Source organism: Abramis brama (assembly GCF_963993115.1).
Source record: "Abramis brama genome assembly, chromosome: 5".
Taxonomy (NCBI): Eukaryota; Metazoa; Chordata; class Actinopteri; order Cypriniformes; family Leuciscidae; genus Abramis; species Abramis brama.
The window spans coordinates 19,721,678-19,742,081 of NC_139967.1; the positions used below are offsets into that span (position 1 = coordinate 19,721,678).

Sequence of the window (20,404 nt, forward strand, 5' to 3'; positions counted from 1 at the left end):
CAAATATCAGTGGGGAAATATATACAAATAAGGGTTTTGTAGAAAGAGAGAGAAAGAAACAGAGAGAGTGTGGGGGGAAGACTTCTAATGCTAAGGGTCTACAGCCTTCTTACCGCAGATGCACTGGCGGACAGAACATAATTGCGTGGCCTAGTCTCCTGAAAGTCAGGCGCAGCCTACAGGTGGAGGGGGGAAAACAGAGTTTTACAGAGAATCATGCATCCACATGAACTAACCCAGCAAACAACACTATTTTCAAATGAAAATGAAAATGAAATAAAATAAAAGAAATAAAAAAAAACACACACACACACATGACAAACCAGCCTATAACCTCTGCCACACACAAAAACACGGAAATTAGGAGGGCAGCTGCAGATTTTTTTTTGCTAAGTTGGCTAATGCCAAGATAACAGCTGTGAGTTTTCTCCAATAATGCCTGATGAGTTTGGAGAACACCTGACAAGAGATCAGAGAACATTCCTCAGATCCTTCAGATTCCCAGATCCATGTCGGTGCTTCTTCTCTTCAGTTCAGGCCACTCATTTTCTATAGGGTTCAGGTCACTGGGACGGCCATGACAGAAGCTTCATTTTGTGCTCAGTGTCACATTTTTGTGTTGACTTTTATGTTGGTTTTGGATCGATCCAACCACTGCCCATTATAAGATTTCTAGCAGAGGCCGTCAGGTTTTGATTTTTTATCTGTTGGTATTTACTAGAATCCATAATGCCATGATTGAAAAAAATAGGCCCACAACATTAAAGATCCAGCAGTATAATTAACTGTGGATATGGGGTACTTTTTATCCCTGTTTGCAACAAACATTTCTGGTGGGTTTGCTGCCGAAAAGCAAAAAAAAATTGTTTCATCTGACTATAGAACAAGGTCTCTTTTGAAATGGATTGAATATGCTGGAGTTTGTTTTTGAATGAGCGAGGAGTACTTTTCTTGAAAACATTTTTTTTAGGCTTTCTGACCCCAAGACTCAATTCTCTGCAATTCTCCATCTGTGAACCTGAGAGAGTCTTTGGCAACTCAAACTTTCCTCCTCGCCATGCATTAAGCAAGGGATAATCCACGGCTAGCTGTGCATTAAACGATTTGAAAGCACGACGTGGAGGCAAAGAACCGTCCAACACTAAGCGGAGAACCGCCTGACGCGAAGTGCATTAAAATAATTTAATGCACAGCTAGCTGTGGAATACCCTGCTTATACCATGCATTTCTGTATGCATTTCTTTATTTCTGTGCTCATGAATGTTTGTGTGTATGTGCTCAGGCGCAGCACACTGTGTGCGAGTGACGTATGTGTATGTGCGCTTCAATGAAAACAGCATATAGAACAGTGATAAAACTGACTTGGAACTACCTGTGCAATAAAAGGTTTTATTGCACACCTTCCAGCCAATCAGAATAGAGTATTCAGACAAACCATGGTATAAGACAACAGACACACGTCATCTTCCAGGCAGATTCAAACATCTTTAGTTGATTGGAACTTCTTAATCATTGCCCTGACGGTGGAAATGGGAATTTTCAATTTTAGCTATTTTCTTACAGCCACTTTCTATTTTGTGAAGCTCAATCTTTTGCTGCACATCAGAACTGTATTCTTTGGTTTTACTAATTGTGATGGATTTAGGTAATCTGGCCTTTTGTGTTTCCTCATATTTATACTCCTGTGAAACAAGAAGTCATAGCTGGACAATTTTATTTTTCTAGTCACCCTGGTGCGCTAAAAAAATTTAATATTAATGGGAATATACTTCAGAGATATTTTACTCATAATTCTAGGGGTGCCTATAATTGTGGCCAACGTGTTTTAAAGAAAAACATTTATTTCATAATGTGAGTTTCCCCCCACTTTTAATTCTTTTACTTCAATGAAAGGTTAAAATTTTGCGAATTTTTTTAATGAAAGATCAACATATAAACAATGCAGATTTATTCATACAGCTATTTTTTTAATCATATTTACCAGGGGCATCATTAATTCTGACCACAACTGTATGTGTGTGTGTGTGTGAGAGTGAGAGTATACAGGGCTTGACATTAACGTTTGTTGCTCACCAGCCACTGTAGCTAGTGGTTTTCCAAAGTTACCCGCCACTCAGCATTTTCACTGGCCACAATTTTGTTGTTGAGAAATTACATTTTATTAGAGGTTGTGGCGATACACATCGGATTATTTATTTATTTAGGTAATAAAAATAGACCTATGTGAATTTTAGCCTTTCAAGTGCATAATAATTGCATATAATAATGCATGAATAATTGGTTCAAATAAAGCATCAAAAGCAAGTAATCATTTGGTTTTATTTAACAACTCTGTTAAAATAATGAATGTGCATAATATAAATATAATCAACTTATGTACATTACTTTTTACAATAAATGCCTGCAAAGGGCACCAATGGCCTGGTGATTGTTGTTGTTACGCTTTACAACATGATAAAATCCTTGTTTTAATCAATTGTCTACTTAATCTTTAATATTTGCCTACTTCTTTACAATAGAAATGCAACAACCACTATGAATCTGGTGAAATGATGCACGTTGCATTCCAAGACAAACATTATAAAGAACCTAAACTCACAGCATTTGCAGAGATGGAGTTTGTTAACCGAGCTGCAGAGCTCCATTCATGTAAATAATTAACACTTCGCATAAAACACAAAGCGCGTCAGACTTTATGCGTGTTCCCAAATGCACGTTATTGGAAACCCAAACAAATGGCACATGCAGTGACTGAGTTTGAATGGAGCAGCATTTACTGTGAACAGAGCCGCTGGAAGAAGCAAGTAACCTGTACGCATGTATTTATGTTGTGTTCGGTTCATTTAGAAAATGTGACTATGCTCACACAGGGTATAGCTACTTACCAAAAATTTTTTTATCATTTTTGTACTATTAATATAGCATAACGGGAGAATTAAAAGCTATTTTCTGTAGGCAGGTCATTTTTGACTGGGAACACCACAAGTGTAACAGGGTTTTATTCAATTTATATTCAATATATATTGTATGCGAAAAATTATATTCAATCTTTTTGTTAACTTGTTTTCTTTCAATTATGACAGGTTTTGTATTTATTTTTGCCTGCTTGTGGGCCTCATTGATCTGACCTTATATTGGTCAAAAATGACCATCCATTGAAAATAAATGGGGGAGATAGAAAATAAGAGATACATTTAGTGTTCAGGACAATGTTCATCATGTTCATGTGCACGCATGCATGCACACACATTATTATGAGTATTACAGGCTTTTCACAGAGATGAACATTATCCATAGATCAATCCTGCCCTAATTTCAAGAAAACAAGTTGACAAAAAGATTGATCCAATATTTGATGATAATATAGTATTAGGAGAAAAAAAAAAGAAATTCACTCAAAAACTGAGGTGCACAAGCTCAGATCAGTGAGGCCTACGGTCAGCTAGTTCCAAAAATGAATAAAAAACCTGTCCTAATTAAAAGAAAACAAGTTGACAAAAAGATTGAATCCAATATATGGTGATAATATATCGTAACAATCGATTTACACATTTTTTTTTAAGGCAGGTCATTTTTACTAGGAACACCAAAGGTGTTACAGGGATTTCAAAACAGTGTAAGGGTTAAAGCGTCATGCTCTGAAATCTGCAGCGCATATATTTATTTAATTGAAAATAAAATTCTACCCGTCAAAGTGGCTAGTGAGAATGAATGTTACACGCCACTGCGATAATCCACCCGCTTTTGGTAGGATTGTGGGTGTTAATGTCAAGCCCTGTATATATATTTGACAACTTTGATTAACTTTTTTGATCCACTTCAAATGTTGACTACTATATATATATAGTGACTAAGTAACTGCTTGCATGAGCCAGCTAAGTATGAAAGGCAGTTGAGAAAACACACACAAACTCGGATACTCACATCTCCCTCACACTGTGCAAATGACAACAGAGAGACGTGTTAGTGAATACATGGAAAGGAAAAGATCCGACACAGAGCACACAATCAAATATGTGGCCATTGGAAAGTAAAGAAAACTCTGATGACTGAATCATAATTGTATTCCCATATACACACAAAAGGAACAAACAACCAGGTTCCTTTATAGAGATAGAGATAGATTTATTGAGGTAATCATAGTCTAGTCCGGTCCGGTCCTGACCTTAGATAACCCCATTACAATTTTAACAGGATATGTATCAAGAGGGAAATCACTAAAATCACATCCTAAATGTGTATATTAGCAAACAGTATCTATGTAGGAAAGCAAACAATGAAAACATGACTCAAAGCAGGTGACTCATCTCTCAGAGTAGGAGAACATACGAAAGGATCATTTGATAATGATGTTTCCATATAATGCAAGACTCAAGGAATATCTTGACCCTGTAACTTAACCCTGTAAATTACCCTTTTGTAATGAGGCAAACAGAATAAACCAGAAGCACCACTTTTACCATAGGGTGACTCTAATTACAGAGCTCAGGGGCCACTTTTAAAAAAAGATGTGGTGACCAGGGGCTAATGAATAAAATTACCCATAGTAACAGTATAATAAGGGTTAAATTGTTAACATTAGTTAACTGCATTAACTAACAATTGTTAACTAATGATTAATTTATTTAAATGTATTATTAATCTTTTTTTCTTTTTTTTTGCATTTACTACTATTGTACATTTAGAAATCCAAATCTACCTGTATCTGACAGTAGTTCGTGCACTGTGAACTAACATGAACAATTGCATTTTAGTAACCTTAACAAAAATGAATACATGCTGTAAAAAAATAATGGCTCATTGTTAGTTCATGTTGTATAATGCATTAACTAATGTTAACAAATGAGACATTATTGTAAAGTGCTATTGATAATTGTTTGGCTTTAAAATTTGCTGTAACCAATATGTTACCCAAACCTACGGTGGCCCAGTAGTGCACAACACTACAACATTTAAAAAGCAAACATAAGTTCACAACACAACAAAATGAATCCACAACACAACGGAAATGAGCCACAACACAACGGAAAATGTACAACACAAGGAAATAAAGCCGCAACACAATGGAAAATGTACGGCACAACGGAAATGAGCCACAACACAACGGAAAATGTACAACACAACGGAAAATGTACAACACAACCAAATAAAGCCGCAACACAACGGAAATGTTCCCCGACCACTAGAGGGCTCTCGGAGCGCGAGTTAGTTTTCCATGCCATGCACTGTTCTACATTTTCCATTGTGTTGTGGCTCATTTCCGTTGTGCTGTACATTTTCCGTTGTGGCTCATTTCCGTTGTGTTGTAGCCTACATTTTCCGTTGTGTTGTGGCTCATTTCCTTTGTGTTGTGGATTCATTTCGTTGTGTTGTGCACTACTGGGCCACCGTACAAACCTCATATTTTATCACATCATGCATCACGTTTAGCAGGGGGTTTTTTTTCGTCTAATTATTTTTAGTCAAGGTGAATTTAAACATGTAAATCTTATTTACACGTAAGATTCAAAAATTCATTCAAAAATGCTTCCAGTATGTTAACAGATTAATAGGAATCAGTCCATTTGGTGGTTAAAGGCACACTATGTAATTTTTCGCCACTAGAGGTTGTTTATTCAAAACAAAGGCGTAGCTTGATGGCGCCTTGATTTCGCGGACTCATGGGAGATGTTGTCTTCACCTCTAAAGCCGGTGGAGAATACAACGGGACTCGGGAAGAAATCATATTCATGGATGACCAGTAATGTATTAAAGATTTATTAACATTACGAAAGCCATTGAGGTGTTCCGGCGCAAATGTTCCCTGGTGCTATTTTGCAGTTCCAGAAAACAATTCCACCACAGATCAGGAAAAACCTAGTCTAAAGTCAGTGGCGCGTAGCCTGGATGCCGCCGAACTTAGCCCCGCCCACAAAATTTTTAGGTCGGGAAGTTCGGTCTGGACTTGATCCGTTGAGGAGCTATTATGCCCGAACAAAAGCTGTTCGGACCAATCAAATTGTCAGGGCGGGCTTTATACGATGATGGACAGATGATCTACAGTAACGTAATCATCCACGTCACCAAAGAGCGCTTGGGTTGAATTAATTTACAACAAAGATGACTGCCGCTGGAGAATTGAGATTTCACGAGTTCACACTTACAAATAAGTCAGATAGAATAAATGCATATTTGGCGTGCTGTCCGAGGAGAGGGCTCTGGACTCGGTATTCGGCCCGAACCCAAAGTACTCCCCCCGTATTCCAGGCTGTGGAAGAACAAGCCGAGAGTGACTGGAGGGATGCTGAAAACTGTCAAGGAATGTTAGGTGAGTTGACAGAGTGAATAAATATATGCTTCCTCTCATGCTGATAGGGTAGACTGTAATTGTTTGATGACAAGTTGATTGGATTGATTATTTGAACGTGCTCCTCCCGAACTTTGTTTATAAAACATCATGTGTAGATTCCACCATCGCGTCTGTTATAGAAGATATCGACAGCGCATTAATTTTAAAAGAGGAACAGAGAACCGCGATCAAGGCATTTGTCGATCGGAAACATGAATGAAAAACATACGTCACTTACTCCGTTGCTCTGATTGGTTGTAGGTCTATCCAATTGAGTGCAGAGGCATTTTCTTTCCTGGTTCGGTTGAAACACGCCCCATAATCACAGCCCAATGGAGCAGTATCAGACTCACATTCTGACTAGAATCTGAGTATGACAACGTCAGGCTAAGTGGCGCGTTATTCAGATGCTATTTTAAGGGTGCATGCTTGGCCATAATGTAGCGTGTGCACGACACGCATACACTTTGCTTCTCTCATCTACACAGACGCAGCCGTTGCCATTTTTGCAAACCATACATAATTACAAGGAAAATATTCCACATGAGGGAAATCATTGTGGTGTCCATGAAGATGTGAAAAAATAGACAGAAATCTAGCTTACACATTTACCCAAATTATTATACGCCTGTTTAACCAAAGCTAATTTGGGTGGGTTTCTCCCATCCCCATGCAATGTCATTTCTCTGTGTTTTACGGCCCTTGCGAGAACGTTGGTCTCCTCGGCTGTGAACCGCTCCTGGCGTGCGCCTGGCAAATCTCCCGTTATAATAGCAATCCGCCATGGAACAAGCGCGCCTGCTTTTAAAGGAAATGTGAAATGATGATTGGTTTACTTCACGTTATGCCCAAACCACACCTATGAGTAATGTAGCTACTTCAGACCAACCCATTTCAGATTTGCGTCGGTTACAAGAGTCATTTATCCCGCCAGTATAATAGCAACAGTGCCTGAGTTCTGCCAACAAAGTTACTTGCATTTTGCGTTTGATACTTGCATTTCAGATCGTTAAAATAGGGCCCAATATATTAAAGCGACTTTGGTGTTTCCATGGTTTCTACAAAATAAAAACGTAAATCGAGGTTAACGCGGGTGTGATGTCATTGATAGGCGACGCACGGACACAGTTCGTGTCCTGGATACTGCATATTTCTCGGGATTTAAACATTCTTAGAAACATTTGGGATAATGCAAGTACACAAATCAACAAAATATATAACATTGTTCTAGTGGATTTTGGATATTTTGATATTTTAACTGTCTGTTATTTATTTTATTTTTTTCAACTTTCAGTGTTTGACACATTGTTCGATTAGACGTTGCACTTACAGTTGTCAATGATGACCTCATGATGGACTATATTTAGGCTGTGGGCTAGAATGAATATTCTTGATTATTCATAGCATACTTCCTGGATTGTCCCTTGAGAAATCGGAATCCTATATTGACAGCTCATAAGTGCTTCTTGATAAGTGGGTGGTAGGGTATGAGGTATGTGATGATGATAGAATATCTCATCCCTCAGAGTAGGAGAACATATGAAAGGATCATTTGATGATGTTTCCATATAATGTAAGACTCAAGGAATATCTTGACCCTGTAACTTGACCCTGTAAATTACCCTTTTGTAATGAGGTAAACAGAATAAACCAGAAGCACCACTTTTACCATAGGGTGACTCTAATTACAGAGCTCAGGGGCCACTTTAAAAAAAAGATGTGGTGACCAGGGGCTAATGAATAAAATTACCCATAGTAACAGTATAATAAGGGTTAATTTGTTAACATTAGTTAACTGCATTAACTAACAATTGTTAACTAATGATTAATTTATTTAAATGTATTATTAATCTTATTATTTATTTTTTTTGCATTTACTAATATTGTACATTTAGAAATCTAAATCTACCTGTATCTGACAGTAGTTCGTGCACTGTGAACTAACATGAACAATTGCATTTTAGTAACCTTAACAAAAATGAATACATGCTGTAAAAAAATAATGGCTCATTGTTAGTTCATGTTGTATAATGCATTAACTAATGTTAACAAATGAGACATTATTGTAATGTGCTATTGATAATTGTTTGGCTTTAAAATTTGCTGTAACCAATATGTTACCCAAACCTCATATTTTATCACATTTTATTCATAGCATACTTCCTGGATTGTCCCTTGAGAAATCGGAATCCTATATTGACAGCTCATAAGTGCTTCTTGATAAGTGGGTGGTATGAGGTATGTGATGATGATAGAATAAGTGTAAATAAACCTTACAGCAGCCTTGGCCTCTGCTGACTTTGCTTTCTTGAGTCGAGCTTTGCAAACATCTAGGTCAAGGCGCCGGTTCTCAAGCAGTCTTCTCTCTTTCTGAAAACAAAACATACAGACCTTTGAGAAAAAGAACGTGTGCTTAACTGTATCGAATGTGTATTTGTATTGTACTTTGCATCATAAAAGTAACATTTTTAAAAACAGTCCATGAAGACAATATTAATAAAATAAAAGGGCACTGAAGTGTACTTAAAGGGAGTATAATTTCATGATTATTTCTTAACACATTTAGTGTCAAGAATTTGGCATACTAAAAAACCTTTTAGTGGGCTCAATTTTTGTGATATCAACTTTAAATTTGGAACACAACTTGGTTAGACATATGGCTTTAATTTTTTAGCAATTATTTTGTAAAATATATATTTTGTATAAAATAAGAAATGTCAGTACATTTACTAACAGTAAACTGAAACTTCTACAATTTTTCCATGTTAAGTGCTTTCACTTCTGCACTAATCTGCTGAGTGTCTTCTTTAAAAAAAGACCAACCTTAGGTCTGTATTCCAAAGCATTTCTGAATTACAACCATTTAAGTTCTGGGGCCGGTTTCACAAAGCTATTTTAGACCGGTCTATAGTGTTAGACAAGTCTAAAATTTGCTCATAGACTAGTCTAATGCAAGTTAGACTGTTTCACAAAAATAAAGACTGACTTAATTTAGACCAAAAAAATTAGACACCTTACCCCCAGGCTAACTTAGGTCTAAGACTCTATGTTACCTTGGCAACCAGCAGTTCACAATCAATTACAAACTGCCAAAAGAAAAGGGAAAAGGCTCATAATTTAAACATTTCTTCCAGTTATTACATTCCCAAGTAAAATGTCCTTGTAACTGTTAGGGCCGTTACATAGTCAACGCGAGCAACGATCGGCGCGCTCCCTTTCATAGTCTGACGGTATGTTCACACGGGGCGTCAGCGTCAGCGCTTCCCATTGACTTTGAATGGGTGACGTCAAGCGTTGCCGAAAAGAATTGTGGATCCGTCGGCGGCGCTTCACCGGCGTTGCTCGCGGCAGAAGTTGAGAATTTTTCAACTTCTGCCGCGAGCAACGCCAGTGAAGCGCCGCCGACGGAAGCGTCAGCCAATCAGATCGCTCTATGCAAATACAGTAGCCAGGCGGCAGCCAATCACGTTCATCCTGTTCAAGAGCAGCAAACTGAGGATAAATTTTAAAATGGAGGAGAAACTAATTATTGCGGTGGGCAATCACCCGGTCCTTTATGAACATTGAATGACAATGAAGCTTGTTGTTGAGTTCCTGTCTAATTTCATTGGCTGACGCTGCTATGACCATGGCGTCAGTGCCAAACTTCAGCCACGCCTTCCGTCAAGCGTTGACGCTGACGACCCGTGTGAACGTACCGTGAGCAGTGGACGCAAGCATCACGGCACGGGCGATGCGTGAAATGCAATACACCGCTCACGCAACTGGGGTAGCTAGTCATAGTGGAGTCATAGCTCTGAACGCCCGTCTATTTCGCTTCAAACGCTCGCTTTATACGCGCGAATGGATTCAAAATGTTCAAGCGTCGAACTAGACGCGAATTTGACGCTCTATTCGCGTTTGGTGTGAATGCTGCAACAGGCTGCGATGTCAAGATTGCAATGCTGAAGAGTGTGTGTGTGTGTCAGAGAGAGAGAGAGGCACGGGCGCGATCGAACAGTGGAAACATAAAAACATACGCCGTCATTTATACTCCTCCAACAAACACATATTTTCCGCTGGGGTAAACTGCACTGAGCGGTTGAATGCGCCGCTTACTCGATCCGCCATGTTTTTTGTTTTGAAAAGCGTCTTATTTTACCCAGAATGCATTGCAGTGTAGTCCTACTTAAGATAGTCAGAGTCTTAAGTGCTTTGTGCAACGGTCTTATTTCAATGTCTATCTGAAGTCTGACTATCTACTATATCTAAGCCATAGTCAAAGTCTATCTTTGTGAAACCGGCCCCAGGTGATCTCTGTTCAAATGAGGGGCGACAGTTAACAAGTTTTACTTTAAAGTACACTTTAAATCAAATAATATTTTGTCAGGCTTTAAAGAAGTACTCTTATTCTGATGGGTGGACAAACAAGCTAAAGCACATGTAAAGTAGGCCTATTTGATCATAAATTTAACTAGTGTGTTATTCAATATTACATTTGAAGTTATGTACTAAAATGTAACTTAACTGTAAAATTGTAACTTTTGTGGTCAGGATATTCTTCAATTCAAAAGCAGTACTGAACTATTTTACAGAGATAAGTGTCCAAAGAAAACGAACAGATTTTATCAGCCAATGTTAGCCAACATACTAGATGGAAGTGAGCCATCTAATGCCAAGATTATGTATTTCACTTACAGAAATCGTTTTCCAGTCACCCTCTAGAAAGTTCCTCAGAGGTGTGAGGAAGTTGATGGCTGATGTATGTAAGAATTCCCGCTCTGCTCCACCTAACCTCTTCTGAAACTCTCCAACAGTGATCAAAGTACTGCCTGGTAAACGATCACAAAACATAACATAACATTACATACGATTCCAATTACATTTTCAATGTTTTCCTGTCAAATAATTTTCAAGCTTGTTTAACTAACCAAGAACATTTCATGGAAATTGCTTCGAGCAATTTGGTTTGCACATTTTTAACTCATTTCGATGGGAGATCAACATTGTGTGATAAGATTATCAGATGTAGACAAAACAATCTTTGACTCATCTCACCTTGTTACGCATGTAAGCATCTTCATCATTCAGCTTAATGAATATATTCTTCAGTCACAGTCCTGAACTCAATGAATCACTTATGAACCACTTACAACTGCTATGAACCACTTAGAGATGCTCTGATTCTATGTAAATGAAACAATTTTATGTTTTCATTTGTTTTTTCATGTTTCTATATATTAATATTTATTTTGGTAGTGGTCCTGATTTTTTATTTTTTTTTTAAATAAAATTGACATGTCTTGCAGTGACATGATTATATTAATTTAAGTATTTAACAGGCACTATTATTTTAAATTATTAGGGGTGTAACAATATTTTGTGTCACAATATATTGCAATACAAAAATGCAACAATATGTATCGTGAATAGTGGCAATCTGTATTGTGCATAGTTCACCCAAAATGAAAATTACTATGCGAGTATAAAATTCAAGTTTACATAGTTTTAGTTTCAGTACTACATTAAACTACTATATATAATGTAAAATGAAATATTTGTGGCTCCTGATGATGCCATATGTCTTATAACCAGTAAAAAGTGGCCTACATTATTTTAAATATATCTAGTCAATGACAGAGTGCAAGCATATATTAGTCTAAAATAATTCTGTATTTTTAGCTTCAGAATCATGAATATTTTTATTCTGGTGTCAGAATAATTGGGTTACATTGGGTTACCAGCACCAAGTCCAAGCCTATTCATTTCCACCCCCAATAAAATACCAAATTTAGCATTTTAATCAACAGTACATTTTTTGTTAACCTTTTACCATATGTCTTACCATATCATAATAATCTTGCATTGTGAGTTCAGTATTGTGATATGTATCGAATCGTGACATGAGGGTATCGTTACACCCCTATAAATTTTTACCCAAATTGTATGATTTCGTAATAATAATTGAGAGAAAAAATACATATACTCTGTAACTAGTTATATATCAAGTGGTTACAGAATCATACACAGATATACACAATCACTTAGAAAATTCTAACCTAAAAGCATCGGTGAAAAACTGTTTGCCAACAATCTCTGTTTAGAGAGGGCGAGTGCGCCATCTAGTGACACATAGCTTGCAGCAAAACATTAACTTGACTTAGAGACTTGCAAAGCTAGATTACTTCAAAATGCTGCATAGTATATAACAATCACTTGCCAAGAATCAAACAAATCATAGATTCATTTTTTTGTCATGTCAGAAGCAAAACAGTGGAAAACAGGAAAAATAATAATAGGCTAATAGATGAGAGCTTGGGCAGCAGTGATCCTGACTCACATCGTGCCATAGGCAAGGTCAGGCATGAGGCACAGCATCCCAGAGCAATTGAGTAAATAAATCTATATATATATAAAAATACCTTCTTTTATTTTTTAATATGTACTGGCTTCTAGTAGGGAAAAACAGATAATTTTCAAGGTCATACTTTATATTAGGTGTCTATAACTACAATGTACTTACAAAAAATTGTTAGCTACAATGTTCTTATTGTGTTCATGTTGTGTTGCAAAACACTTTTGCTGCTATTAAGATGTTATACAGATAAGGTTAGGGACAGGTTAAGTGATATGGTTTGGGTTAAGGGAAGGGTCAACAGTGTAATTATAAGTGCAGGTATTTTTTAACCATTGGACAAAAACTGTTATAAAAATGTGAAGCTTTGGAGCACAGACTTAAGTTTGGTCTCATTTTAAAGAAGACCCTTGGGAGAAGTATACAAAATAAAAATAAAAATAAAATGAAACAAAAAAAGTTAGAGGGGCTAAGTTTCGAAAATGATTTATGAACATTATTTTATATTAAAATATATATATTTAATAAAACTTATCGAATTCAAAAACTGCTAGAAAATCAAGGCCATTAATCTAAACAAGTTGTATTACAAATTTGAGGTTGATATCTCAAAAAATTAGCTTTCAGTAAGATTTTGTTTGGGTGCAATACCACATTTTTCCAATTAAATGCCAGCAGAGCTCCACTGGTACACAGAGCTCTGGGATTTGCAGTACAGTACAGTTTTTCCTCTCTCAAATATTACATAATATTACATATTACATTTTTTTTTTTATTAGACACACAAACCACACTCCAATTTGCTCTATAATATGCAGAAGCAGAAAACAGGAAAAAGCAAGTATTTGCTTTATAGGCCAAACCTGATCAAATGGCACCATCTTGTAAAATATTTTAATTCTGAAGCCTTGCCAACAGAATGAAAGCCTATTAGCAAAGACTGCATCATTTTACAGTTAAATGGCCTGTGATTAAAAATTGCAGTTTTAATGGGACAGTTTTGTTCTTAAGGTCCTGAGTGTAACTATTTTGTGTGCCTAGTGTAAAATAGGTTTATTAAAGGAAATGGGGGTGAAATAGTAAAATTCCAATAAAACTACAGACTTGTGCCAAAACGTATGCAGTTGGCATTAAAGGATTAGTTCACCCCAAAATGAAAATTTCCTAATAATTTACTCACCCCAATGCCATAGAAGATATCCATGTCTTTCTTTCCTCAGTGGGAGAGAAATCATGTTTTTTGAGGAAAACATTTCTGGATTTTTCTTCTAACAATGGACTTCATTGGTTACCATCGTTTTTAAGTCCAAATCAATGCAGTTTCAAAAGTCTTTGAAGTGTTTAAACGGGCTGTACGCGATCACAGCTGAAGAAGAGATTGTTATCTAGCGAAACTATAGGTCATTTTCAAAAAAAAAAATCTAATTTATAGACTTTTTACCTTCAATAGTTCACATTGAGCTGATCAACAAACGGACAGGGAACTACGTCATCACGTTGATACTATATGGTACTATATAGTATGATACTATATTGGTACTATATAGTAATAGTATTCAGTGAATATGAATATGAATAGTATATGAATAACATTCTGATGAATATGAATAGTAGTTCAAATAGTATTGCCGGCGTGACCTTTCAACGTGATGACGTAGTTCCCTGTCCGTTTGTTGATCAGCTCAATCCGAACTATTGAAGGTAAAAAGTCTATAAATTATTAAAAAAAATTGAAAATGACCTATCGTTTCGAGAAGAAAACAACCTCTTCTTCAGCTGTGATCCCGTACAGCCCGTTTAAACACTTCGAAGACTTTTGAAACTGCATTGATTTGGACTTAAAAACGATGGTAACCAATGAAGTCCACTGTTAGAAGAAAAATCCAGAAATGTTTTCCTCAAAAAACATAATTTCTCTCCCACTGAGGAAAGAAAGACATGGATATCTTGGATGGCATTGGGGTGAGTAAATTATTAGGAAATTTTCATTTTGGGGTGAACTAATCCTTTAATGCAGGCAAAATGATAAAAAAATAAAATAAAAAAAGGGTTAAATATATTATATTAATTTTCCTCTGGTTGGTTGTACGAACCATATGGAGTTCCTGGCCCAAATTCCTTTGCAGCATCCTGCATATACTGTCCCAGCAGCTCTGCATTGGTGGTTCTGGATGGGATCTTTCTGTCTAATTTCTCATAGAAGAACTCTTCAATACGGGCACCTAAACAGAGATTCATATCAGTAAGATGGACATCATGCTTTATTCAGTCAGTTTATTCAGTTTTGATAACCAGATCTGGTTAAGATATTCAGATGACAGAAGAACAAGCTTGAGCTTGTGTCTGGCTAAAACCACAAGATGCATTCTCCTTTTTCAAACAAACTATCATGACAAAGGCATAGTGAGAAGAGCGAAATCCACACGTTGTGTCTAATAAAACTAAACATCATTCATTGGGGGAAGGAATTAAACTGGTGACCTAAAGCACAGGCCATGTGGAGTAAAGACAAGACTTACCAGTTTGGTCAACTGGAGCATGGAGAAAGTTAGAAAGAACAGGTTAGTGTTCTTACTAGTACACAATCACTAGGTCATCAGAACCTCTTGCAATTACTTTAGGTACTGCAGTCAAAGTTGAGTTCTAAAGCATCTGAAACCCATGGCCTTATCAATGATCCAGGAATTATAACAGAGTATTAATATAAAATATTTTTTTGTTGTTTACTCCGTTGTTTGCTGCCGAAATTAAAACAGATGTTTGACTCAAATGTAAGAGATAAGAGGGTGGGTAAGATGTTTAAAGGTACAATATGTAGTTTTTTTGCTTTAAAAATAGCAAAAATCACTATATCGATGTATTTTTTTTTAGTTGTGTCCTTACATTATCCCGACTGTTTCCAACAACTTTCAAACCAGGAGAAATTTGTAATTTAATTCGAAGACACGGAACGTTTCTTTATTTCCGTTTTGCCGTCGTCAATGGCGTCATATCCACGTTCTCCCTGGTTTCGGCTCGTACTGCTATGGTACTGCCATAGTAACCAGAGCCCTCTGATAGTAACCAAGGCGACAGACGTGGACAACTGTGTAGTTCGTAATGTCTATCTGCACGCTGTTGTTGTTTCGTTCAAACATTATGGACCATGGCAAGCAGACTTTGGATAAAAAAGGAGAACTAAAACGAGAATCAATATCAGCACGGTGTTTTCGAGATGCCGAGAGCTCCACGTCCGAGACTTCGACCGCTCCTACATGTACTTTATTAAACAGGTGAGCACATTTACATAAAACTATTCAATGTTATATAGTTCAACAATGATAAAATGTTAGAATATTATCTGTATGTTATTCTAATGTTGATCTAGCTTACTGCTAGTCTCATACAGACAAACACATAACGTTACATTTCAACACATTTAAATGCAGTTTAGTGTGCTAGTGTAATGTTAGACCAAGTGAAACAGCGCTGCGTTACCTCACAAGTTTAATTTGTCTAATAAACTGACCTGTGAGTAGTAATTCTGCACTTGCGTGTAATTCAGTAGCATGAAATGTCCATATTCCTTTTATATCCGTGGGACTCGCGTCGCGTGTGGAGCTGATAGCTGTCTCTTAGCAATTCCGAACTGCTTCATATCACAGTCATGATAAAAACATCGATATATTCACTCATCCATAAACATTATTAGATCAGTCGGCTTGATGTTGACGACAAGATCCATAATTCTTAGCAAATGTTGCGTCATCCAACTACGCCTTTGTTATTGTAAGAGGTTAGTGACCCCTAGTGGCGAAACAATTATATATTGTACGTTTAATGTTTTTGAATGAGCTCATTTATGTTCACCAAAGAAATCGTTCTGATATGCTGATTTGGAGCACAAGAAACATTTTTTCTTATTATCAATGTTAAAAACAGTTGTGCGGTCTAATATTTTTGTGGAAACTGTGACATGTTTTAAAGAATATGAAGTTCAAAAGAACAGCATTTACTTGAAACAGAATTTTTGGGTAAGAATGTGGAAGTCTTTGGTATCACCTTTTATTCAGCAAGGATACATTAAATGTATCAAAGTATTAATTAATATAAAACATTTGAACAGTAGTTAGGAAACAAGTAATTTAGCAGACAGTTTTATCCAAAGTGCCTTCCAGTACACTTACGACAGGGAAAGTCCCACTGCAGTAACCTGGAGTGAAGTAAGAGCACACTGACGATTAACAGCTCAGATTTAACCGCTATGACAGTTTGATGTCCATCTCAGCACCCTTGTGAAACATTGCATTCACATAACGTGATACCACCTGACATGGTGACACGTGAGAACCATTGCTGTTTTAAGATGGTTGTCAGGCATTATATTTCACTGGCTGGCTGTACAGGAATTAAGCAGACATTTGATTTTTTTCATGGTGTAATCAACCAAATGGTGACATTAAAGTAAATTGATTCAGAAGCCAACAAACAGATGTTCCTGTTCATCATGTTAATGGGAAATGTCAACAACATGAGACATTTTCCAACACATTTAAGGCCACACATTTCAAACCATATTCAATAACAAAATATTTTCTTTAAGAAAATGCAATACAGGGGCTTAGGCATGTGACCCAAGACCTTAAACATGAAATGCCCATGTAGATTCTTACTTGGGTTGGGTTGAAGCAGCACCTCGGTCTGTCTGAAGATCTTTTCGGTCCAGTTTTTGGTGCAGTCTGCTCGAGCGATCAGGTTCTCCAGATGCGCATCTAGCTCAGTCTTTTCTGCCTGGCCAAGCTTCTCCTCTGTGTACTGAAGAACACATGAAACAATTCAGACTGCCAAACCAGATGTTCATATCAGCACAGCTCTTTATGGGGTAAAAGAACATGCATTATTTTCGCTCTAACACTTTATTTCAGAATGCTACACAAGATGTGCAAATGTTAGTCTGTTAACAAATAATGAGCAGCATTCTTGTACTCTTCAAAGACCGAATATTGTCAGCAAGAAAAGGAGAAGAACTCTTACAGTAATTCACATGATTTGCTGGCATTATGACTTTCTTCCTATCAAAAAAATAACAGGTCAAAAAAAGGCCAACATAATCATACATTACTAAAAAACTGTTCTCTGAGAGCAGGCCTAAAGTATAGGCAGTAATCTACAGCTCATATATGCACTGGCTCTGACTGCAGTAACTCCATGAGAAAACTGTGGCTTTGAGTGATAATGATCTGCTCCCAAATAAATCCCTGACAGATACAGTAGTAGTGACTGGCTAAGCAGGGATGCTTAAGGTGATTGGCTGATAGGGATGGGGACACCCGCTCAATCTGGTCTCTAGACAGCAAACAGTGTTGAGTTCTTCTTTTATTTACTGTTGTGTCTTCTCAGGGGAGAAATAACAAGAATAAAATGGAAGAGGGTCAGACAAGTGTTGTATGGCACAGGTTTGTTTGGGCCTTTGCAGATTATATTCACTTAATATCCAGATATGGAGGCTAAAACCTCAGTCAATGTTGAAAATCAGTAGCTAACAGCTGACCAAATGCTCTCTGGCTCTCCTGGAATAGAGCACTCCGACAAGGTGAAAAAATATATAATGCTGGTGTTTGATATTTCACTCACACTAGGGAATACCCCTGCTGACTGAGCATAAAATTCAGGCTTAAGGTGAAAGAGGAAAAAAAAGGACATATAAATCACATTTACACGCTGCGACTCAGCATGAAGGATTCCGTCTAGGCTACATCTACAGCTTTGAATGCATGTCATTTTCTTGATGACTAATTTGATCTATTCATACCACATGTAATGTCTTTGAATCATCACATATTGGTTCAAGTTATCAGTTAATTATCAATTAAATAAAATTATTGCATTTTGTATTAAAGTCCGTGTGAACTGGAAGCTGTGACCAACTTTACTTCAGTATATTGACGTATTTTCAGAGTGAAACAGAATACTGAATGAGAAAAATAGTGGGCATGGCTTGTTTTTTTCCCACTGGGAATTAATTGGATCTAGAAAAGTAGGCGTTCCATTCAGCTCACTGTCAGGGGAGGCTATTCCAAAGGGGATGTACGTTTACAGATTTTGATTAAAGATTACAAAGACTTTTTTTTTTTGGTGTGTGTGTGTGTGTGTGTGTGTGTGTGTGTTAACTTGCGAGGATGAATTGTTTACCATAAGACTAGTAATGTGCGCTAACAAAGTACATTTCATGCTGACTTTAATTGTATTTGTTTCTGATAATAGACCTATAAAAGGTGTATCCTTTAGAAATAATGAATCCATTTTACTGAAAATATCATCTGTCACAACATACATACAGTTTCAGCCTAGAAAATAAATTACAAATATTGGAATGAATAAAAAAGAATAATAAAAAAGTTTTTATGCCAAATCCACCCACATCATGGAAACAGATTCAGTGACACATACACACCAGCTGGCCAGACATCGTTCAGTGCTCTACAAGAAGGTCTATTAAAATGTATTAAAATCTCTCTGATGTTGTTCCAAAACCTTTAAGATTTTCTTTACAGCAATACTTAAATATTAAAAAATAAAATAATTAATTTTAAAAAAACACAAAGTATCATCAAATGAGTGATAAACATTTTTGTGTTGAACACAATGAAACTGAAATTTAAGAAATTACTCTAAAGATAGCATTTTTTTCATTTTTGGAGCCGTCCAATTGAACAGGTAGGCTAAGTTATCTCTTTCATTTTATAGGGGAAAAACAACTAGCATGAACAGTAGCAGAATATATTTTGTGTTCAGTGGAAGAACCAAAGTCATAGGGGTTCAGAACAACATGAGGGTGAGTAAATGATGACAATGTTTTCAATTTGTGGGTGAACTGTCCCTTCAAACTTTGTTAACTGTCTTGTGTGATTATAACGGAGTATATATATTTTTTAAATTAGCTGAATTTTTTGGGGGGACAAACTATAACATAAGCACCTCTAAACATGCATCTTTCTTAAAAATAAAAACAATTAACTGTTCTCTAGTGAACGGTGAATACGCTGTAAGCGAGAATTCAGCTGGTGACTGTCACATGAACAGCCATTAATAATGGATACGGGCTTGGCTTGCGTCTATCGGCTTACAATGGCGAGGAAAATACAGATAATCGTAAAATGACATAAGGAGTGTTCGCTTGAACAATGACAGATAAATTAGAATTTACAGAAAGCGACGTGTCTGAATAATCGCGTAAGAGTCCATAAAGGCCAACAGAGCGAAGCTGTTCGTCCAGTCATTCACTCGAGCTGCTGCGTTCATCCATCCTACTGAATTATACGCACGTCACTTATGGCTGAACGCAACTCCCGGAAAGTAAACAGAAAGCACTGGGTCATTTCATACCTGAACAGCACGAGTGAAGAAGACGCCTGCATCGGACGCTAGTTTCTTGACATTGAAATCCATAGTGTCAGCGTTTTCACTGTGTGCGTTTCAGCAACATCAGCTTGTTGGTTGTCCCTGCAACGGGATCGACTGTGCAGGATGAGGCTGAATCGACAGCGCAACCTGGGATTTAATGATCTTACCATCGGTTACATCAGCCATCCTCTACTCAGCCTGCTTTAACCCCTTTATTATTGTAGTTATTTTGAACACAGTATTTTGAGTATTGTAACTAAATAAAGTTCTTTAAAAAGTAGTTTTCATGAAAAAATAACTATATAAAAAAAAATGTTTTCTGTGGTCTATGTAGGTCAAATCAGACCCTCTTTTTTTTT

At 36.9% G+C, this 20,404-nt stretch overlaps 1 protein-coding gene across 5 annotated transcripts in view; it reads right to left on the reverse strand.

Moving 5' to 3' along the window:
- Nucleotides 1-20,187, reverse strand: part of sh3glb2b (SH3-domain GRB2-like endophilin B2b) — a 34,350-nt gene extending 14,163 nt beyond the window's left edge. For 3 of the 5 annotated variants that reach the window (XM_084115325.1, XM_084115324.1, XM_084115323.1), the window contains exons 1-6: nucleotides 20,028-20,187; nucleotides 17,315-17,456; nucleotides 14,756-14,884; nucleotides 11,006-11,139; nucleotides 8,606-8,698; nucleotides 114-176 (exon numbers count right to left, since the gene is read on the reverse strand). In XM_084115325.1, coding sequence (XP_083971451.1) covers nucleotides 114-176; nucleotides 8,606-8,698; nucleotides 11,006-11,139; nucleotides 14,756-14,884; nucleotides 17,315-17,456; nucleotides 20,028-20,090 — 624 coding nt within the window. In that variant the 5' untranslated portion in view covers nucleotides 20,091-20,187. The remainder of the gene's footprint in view (nucleotides 1-113; nucleotides 177-8,605; nucleotides 8,699-11,005; nucleotides 11,140-14,755; nucleotides 14,885-17,314; nucleotides 17,457-20,027) is intronic. The other 2 variants (XM_084115327.1, XM_084115326.1) reach the window with 1 other exon arrangement.
- Nucleotides 20,188-20,404: the final 217 nt, after the last annotated feature.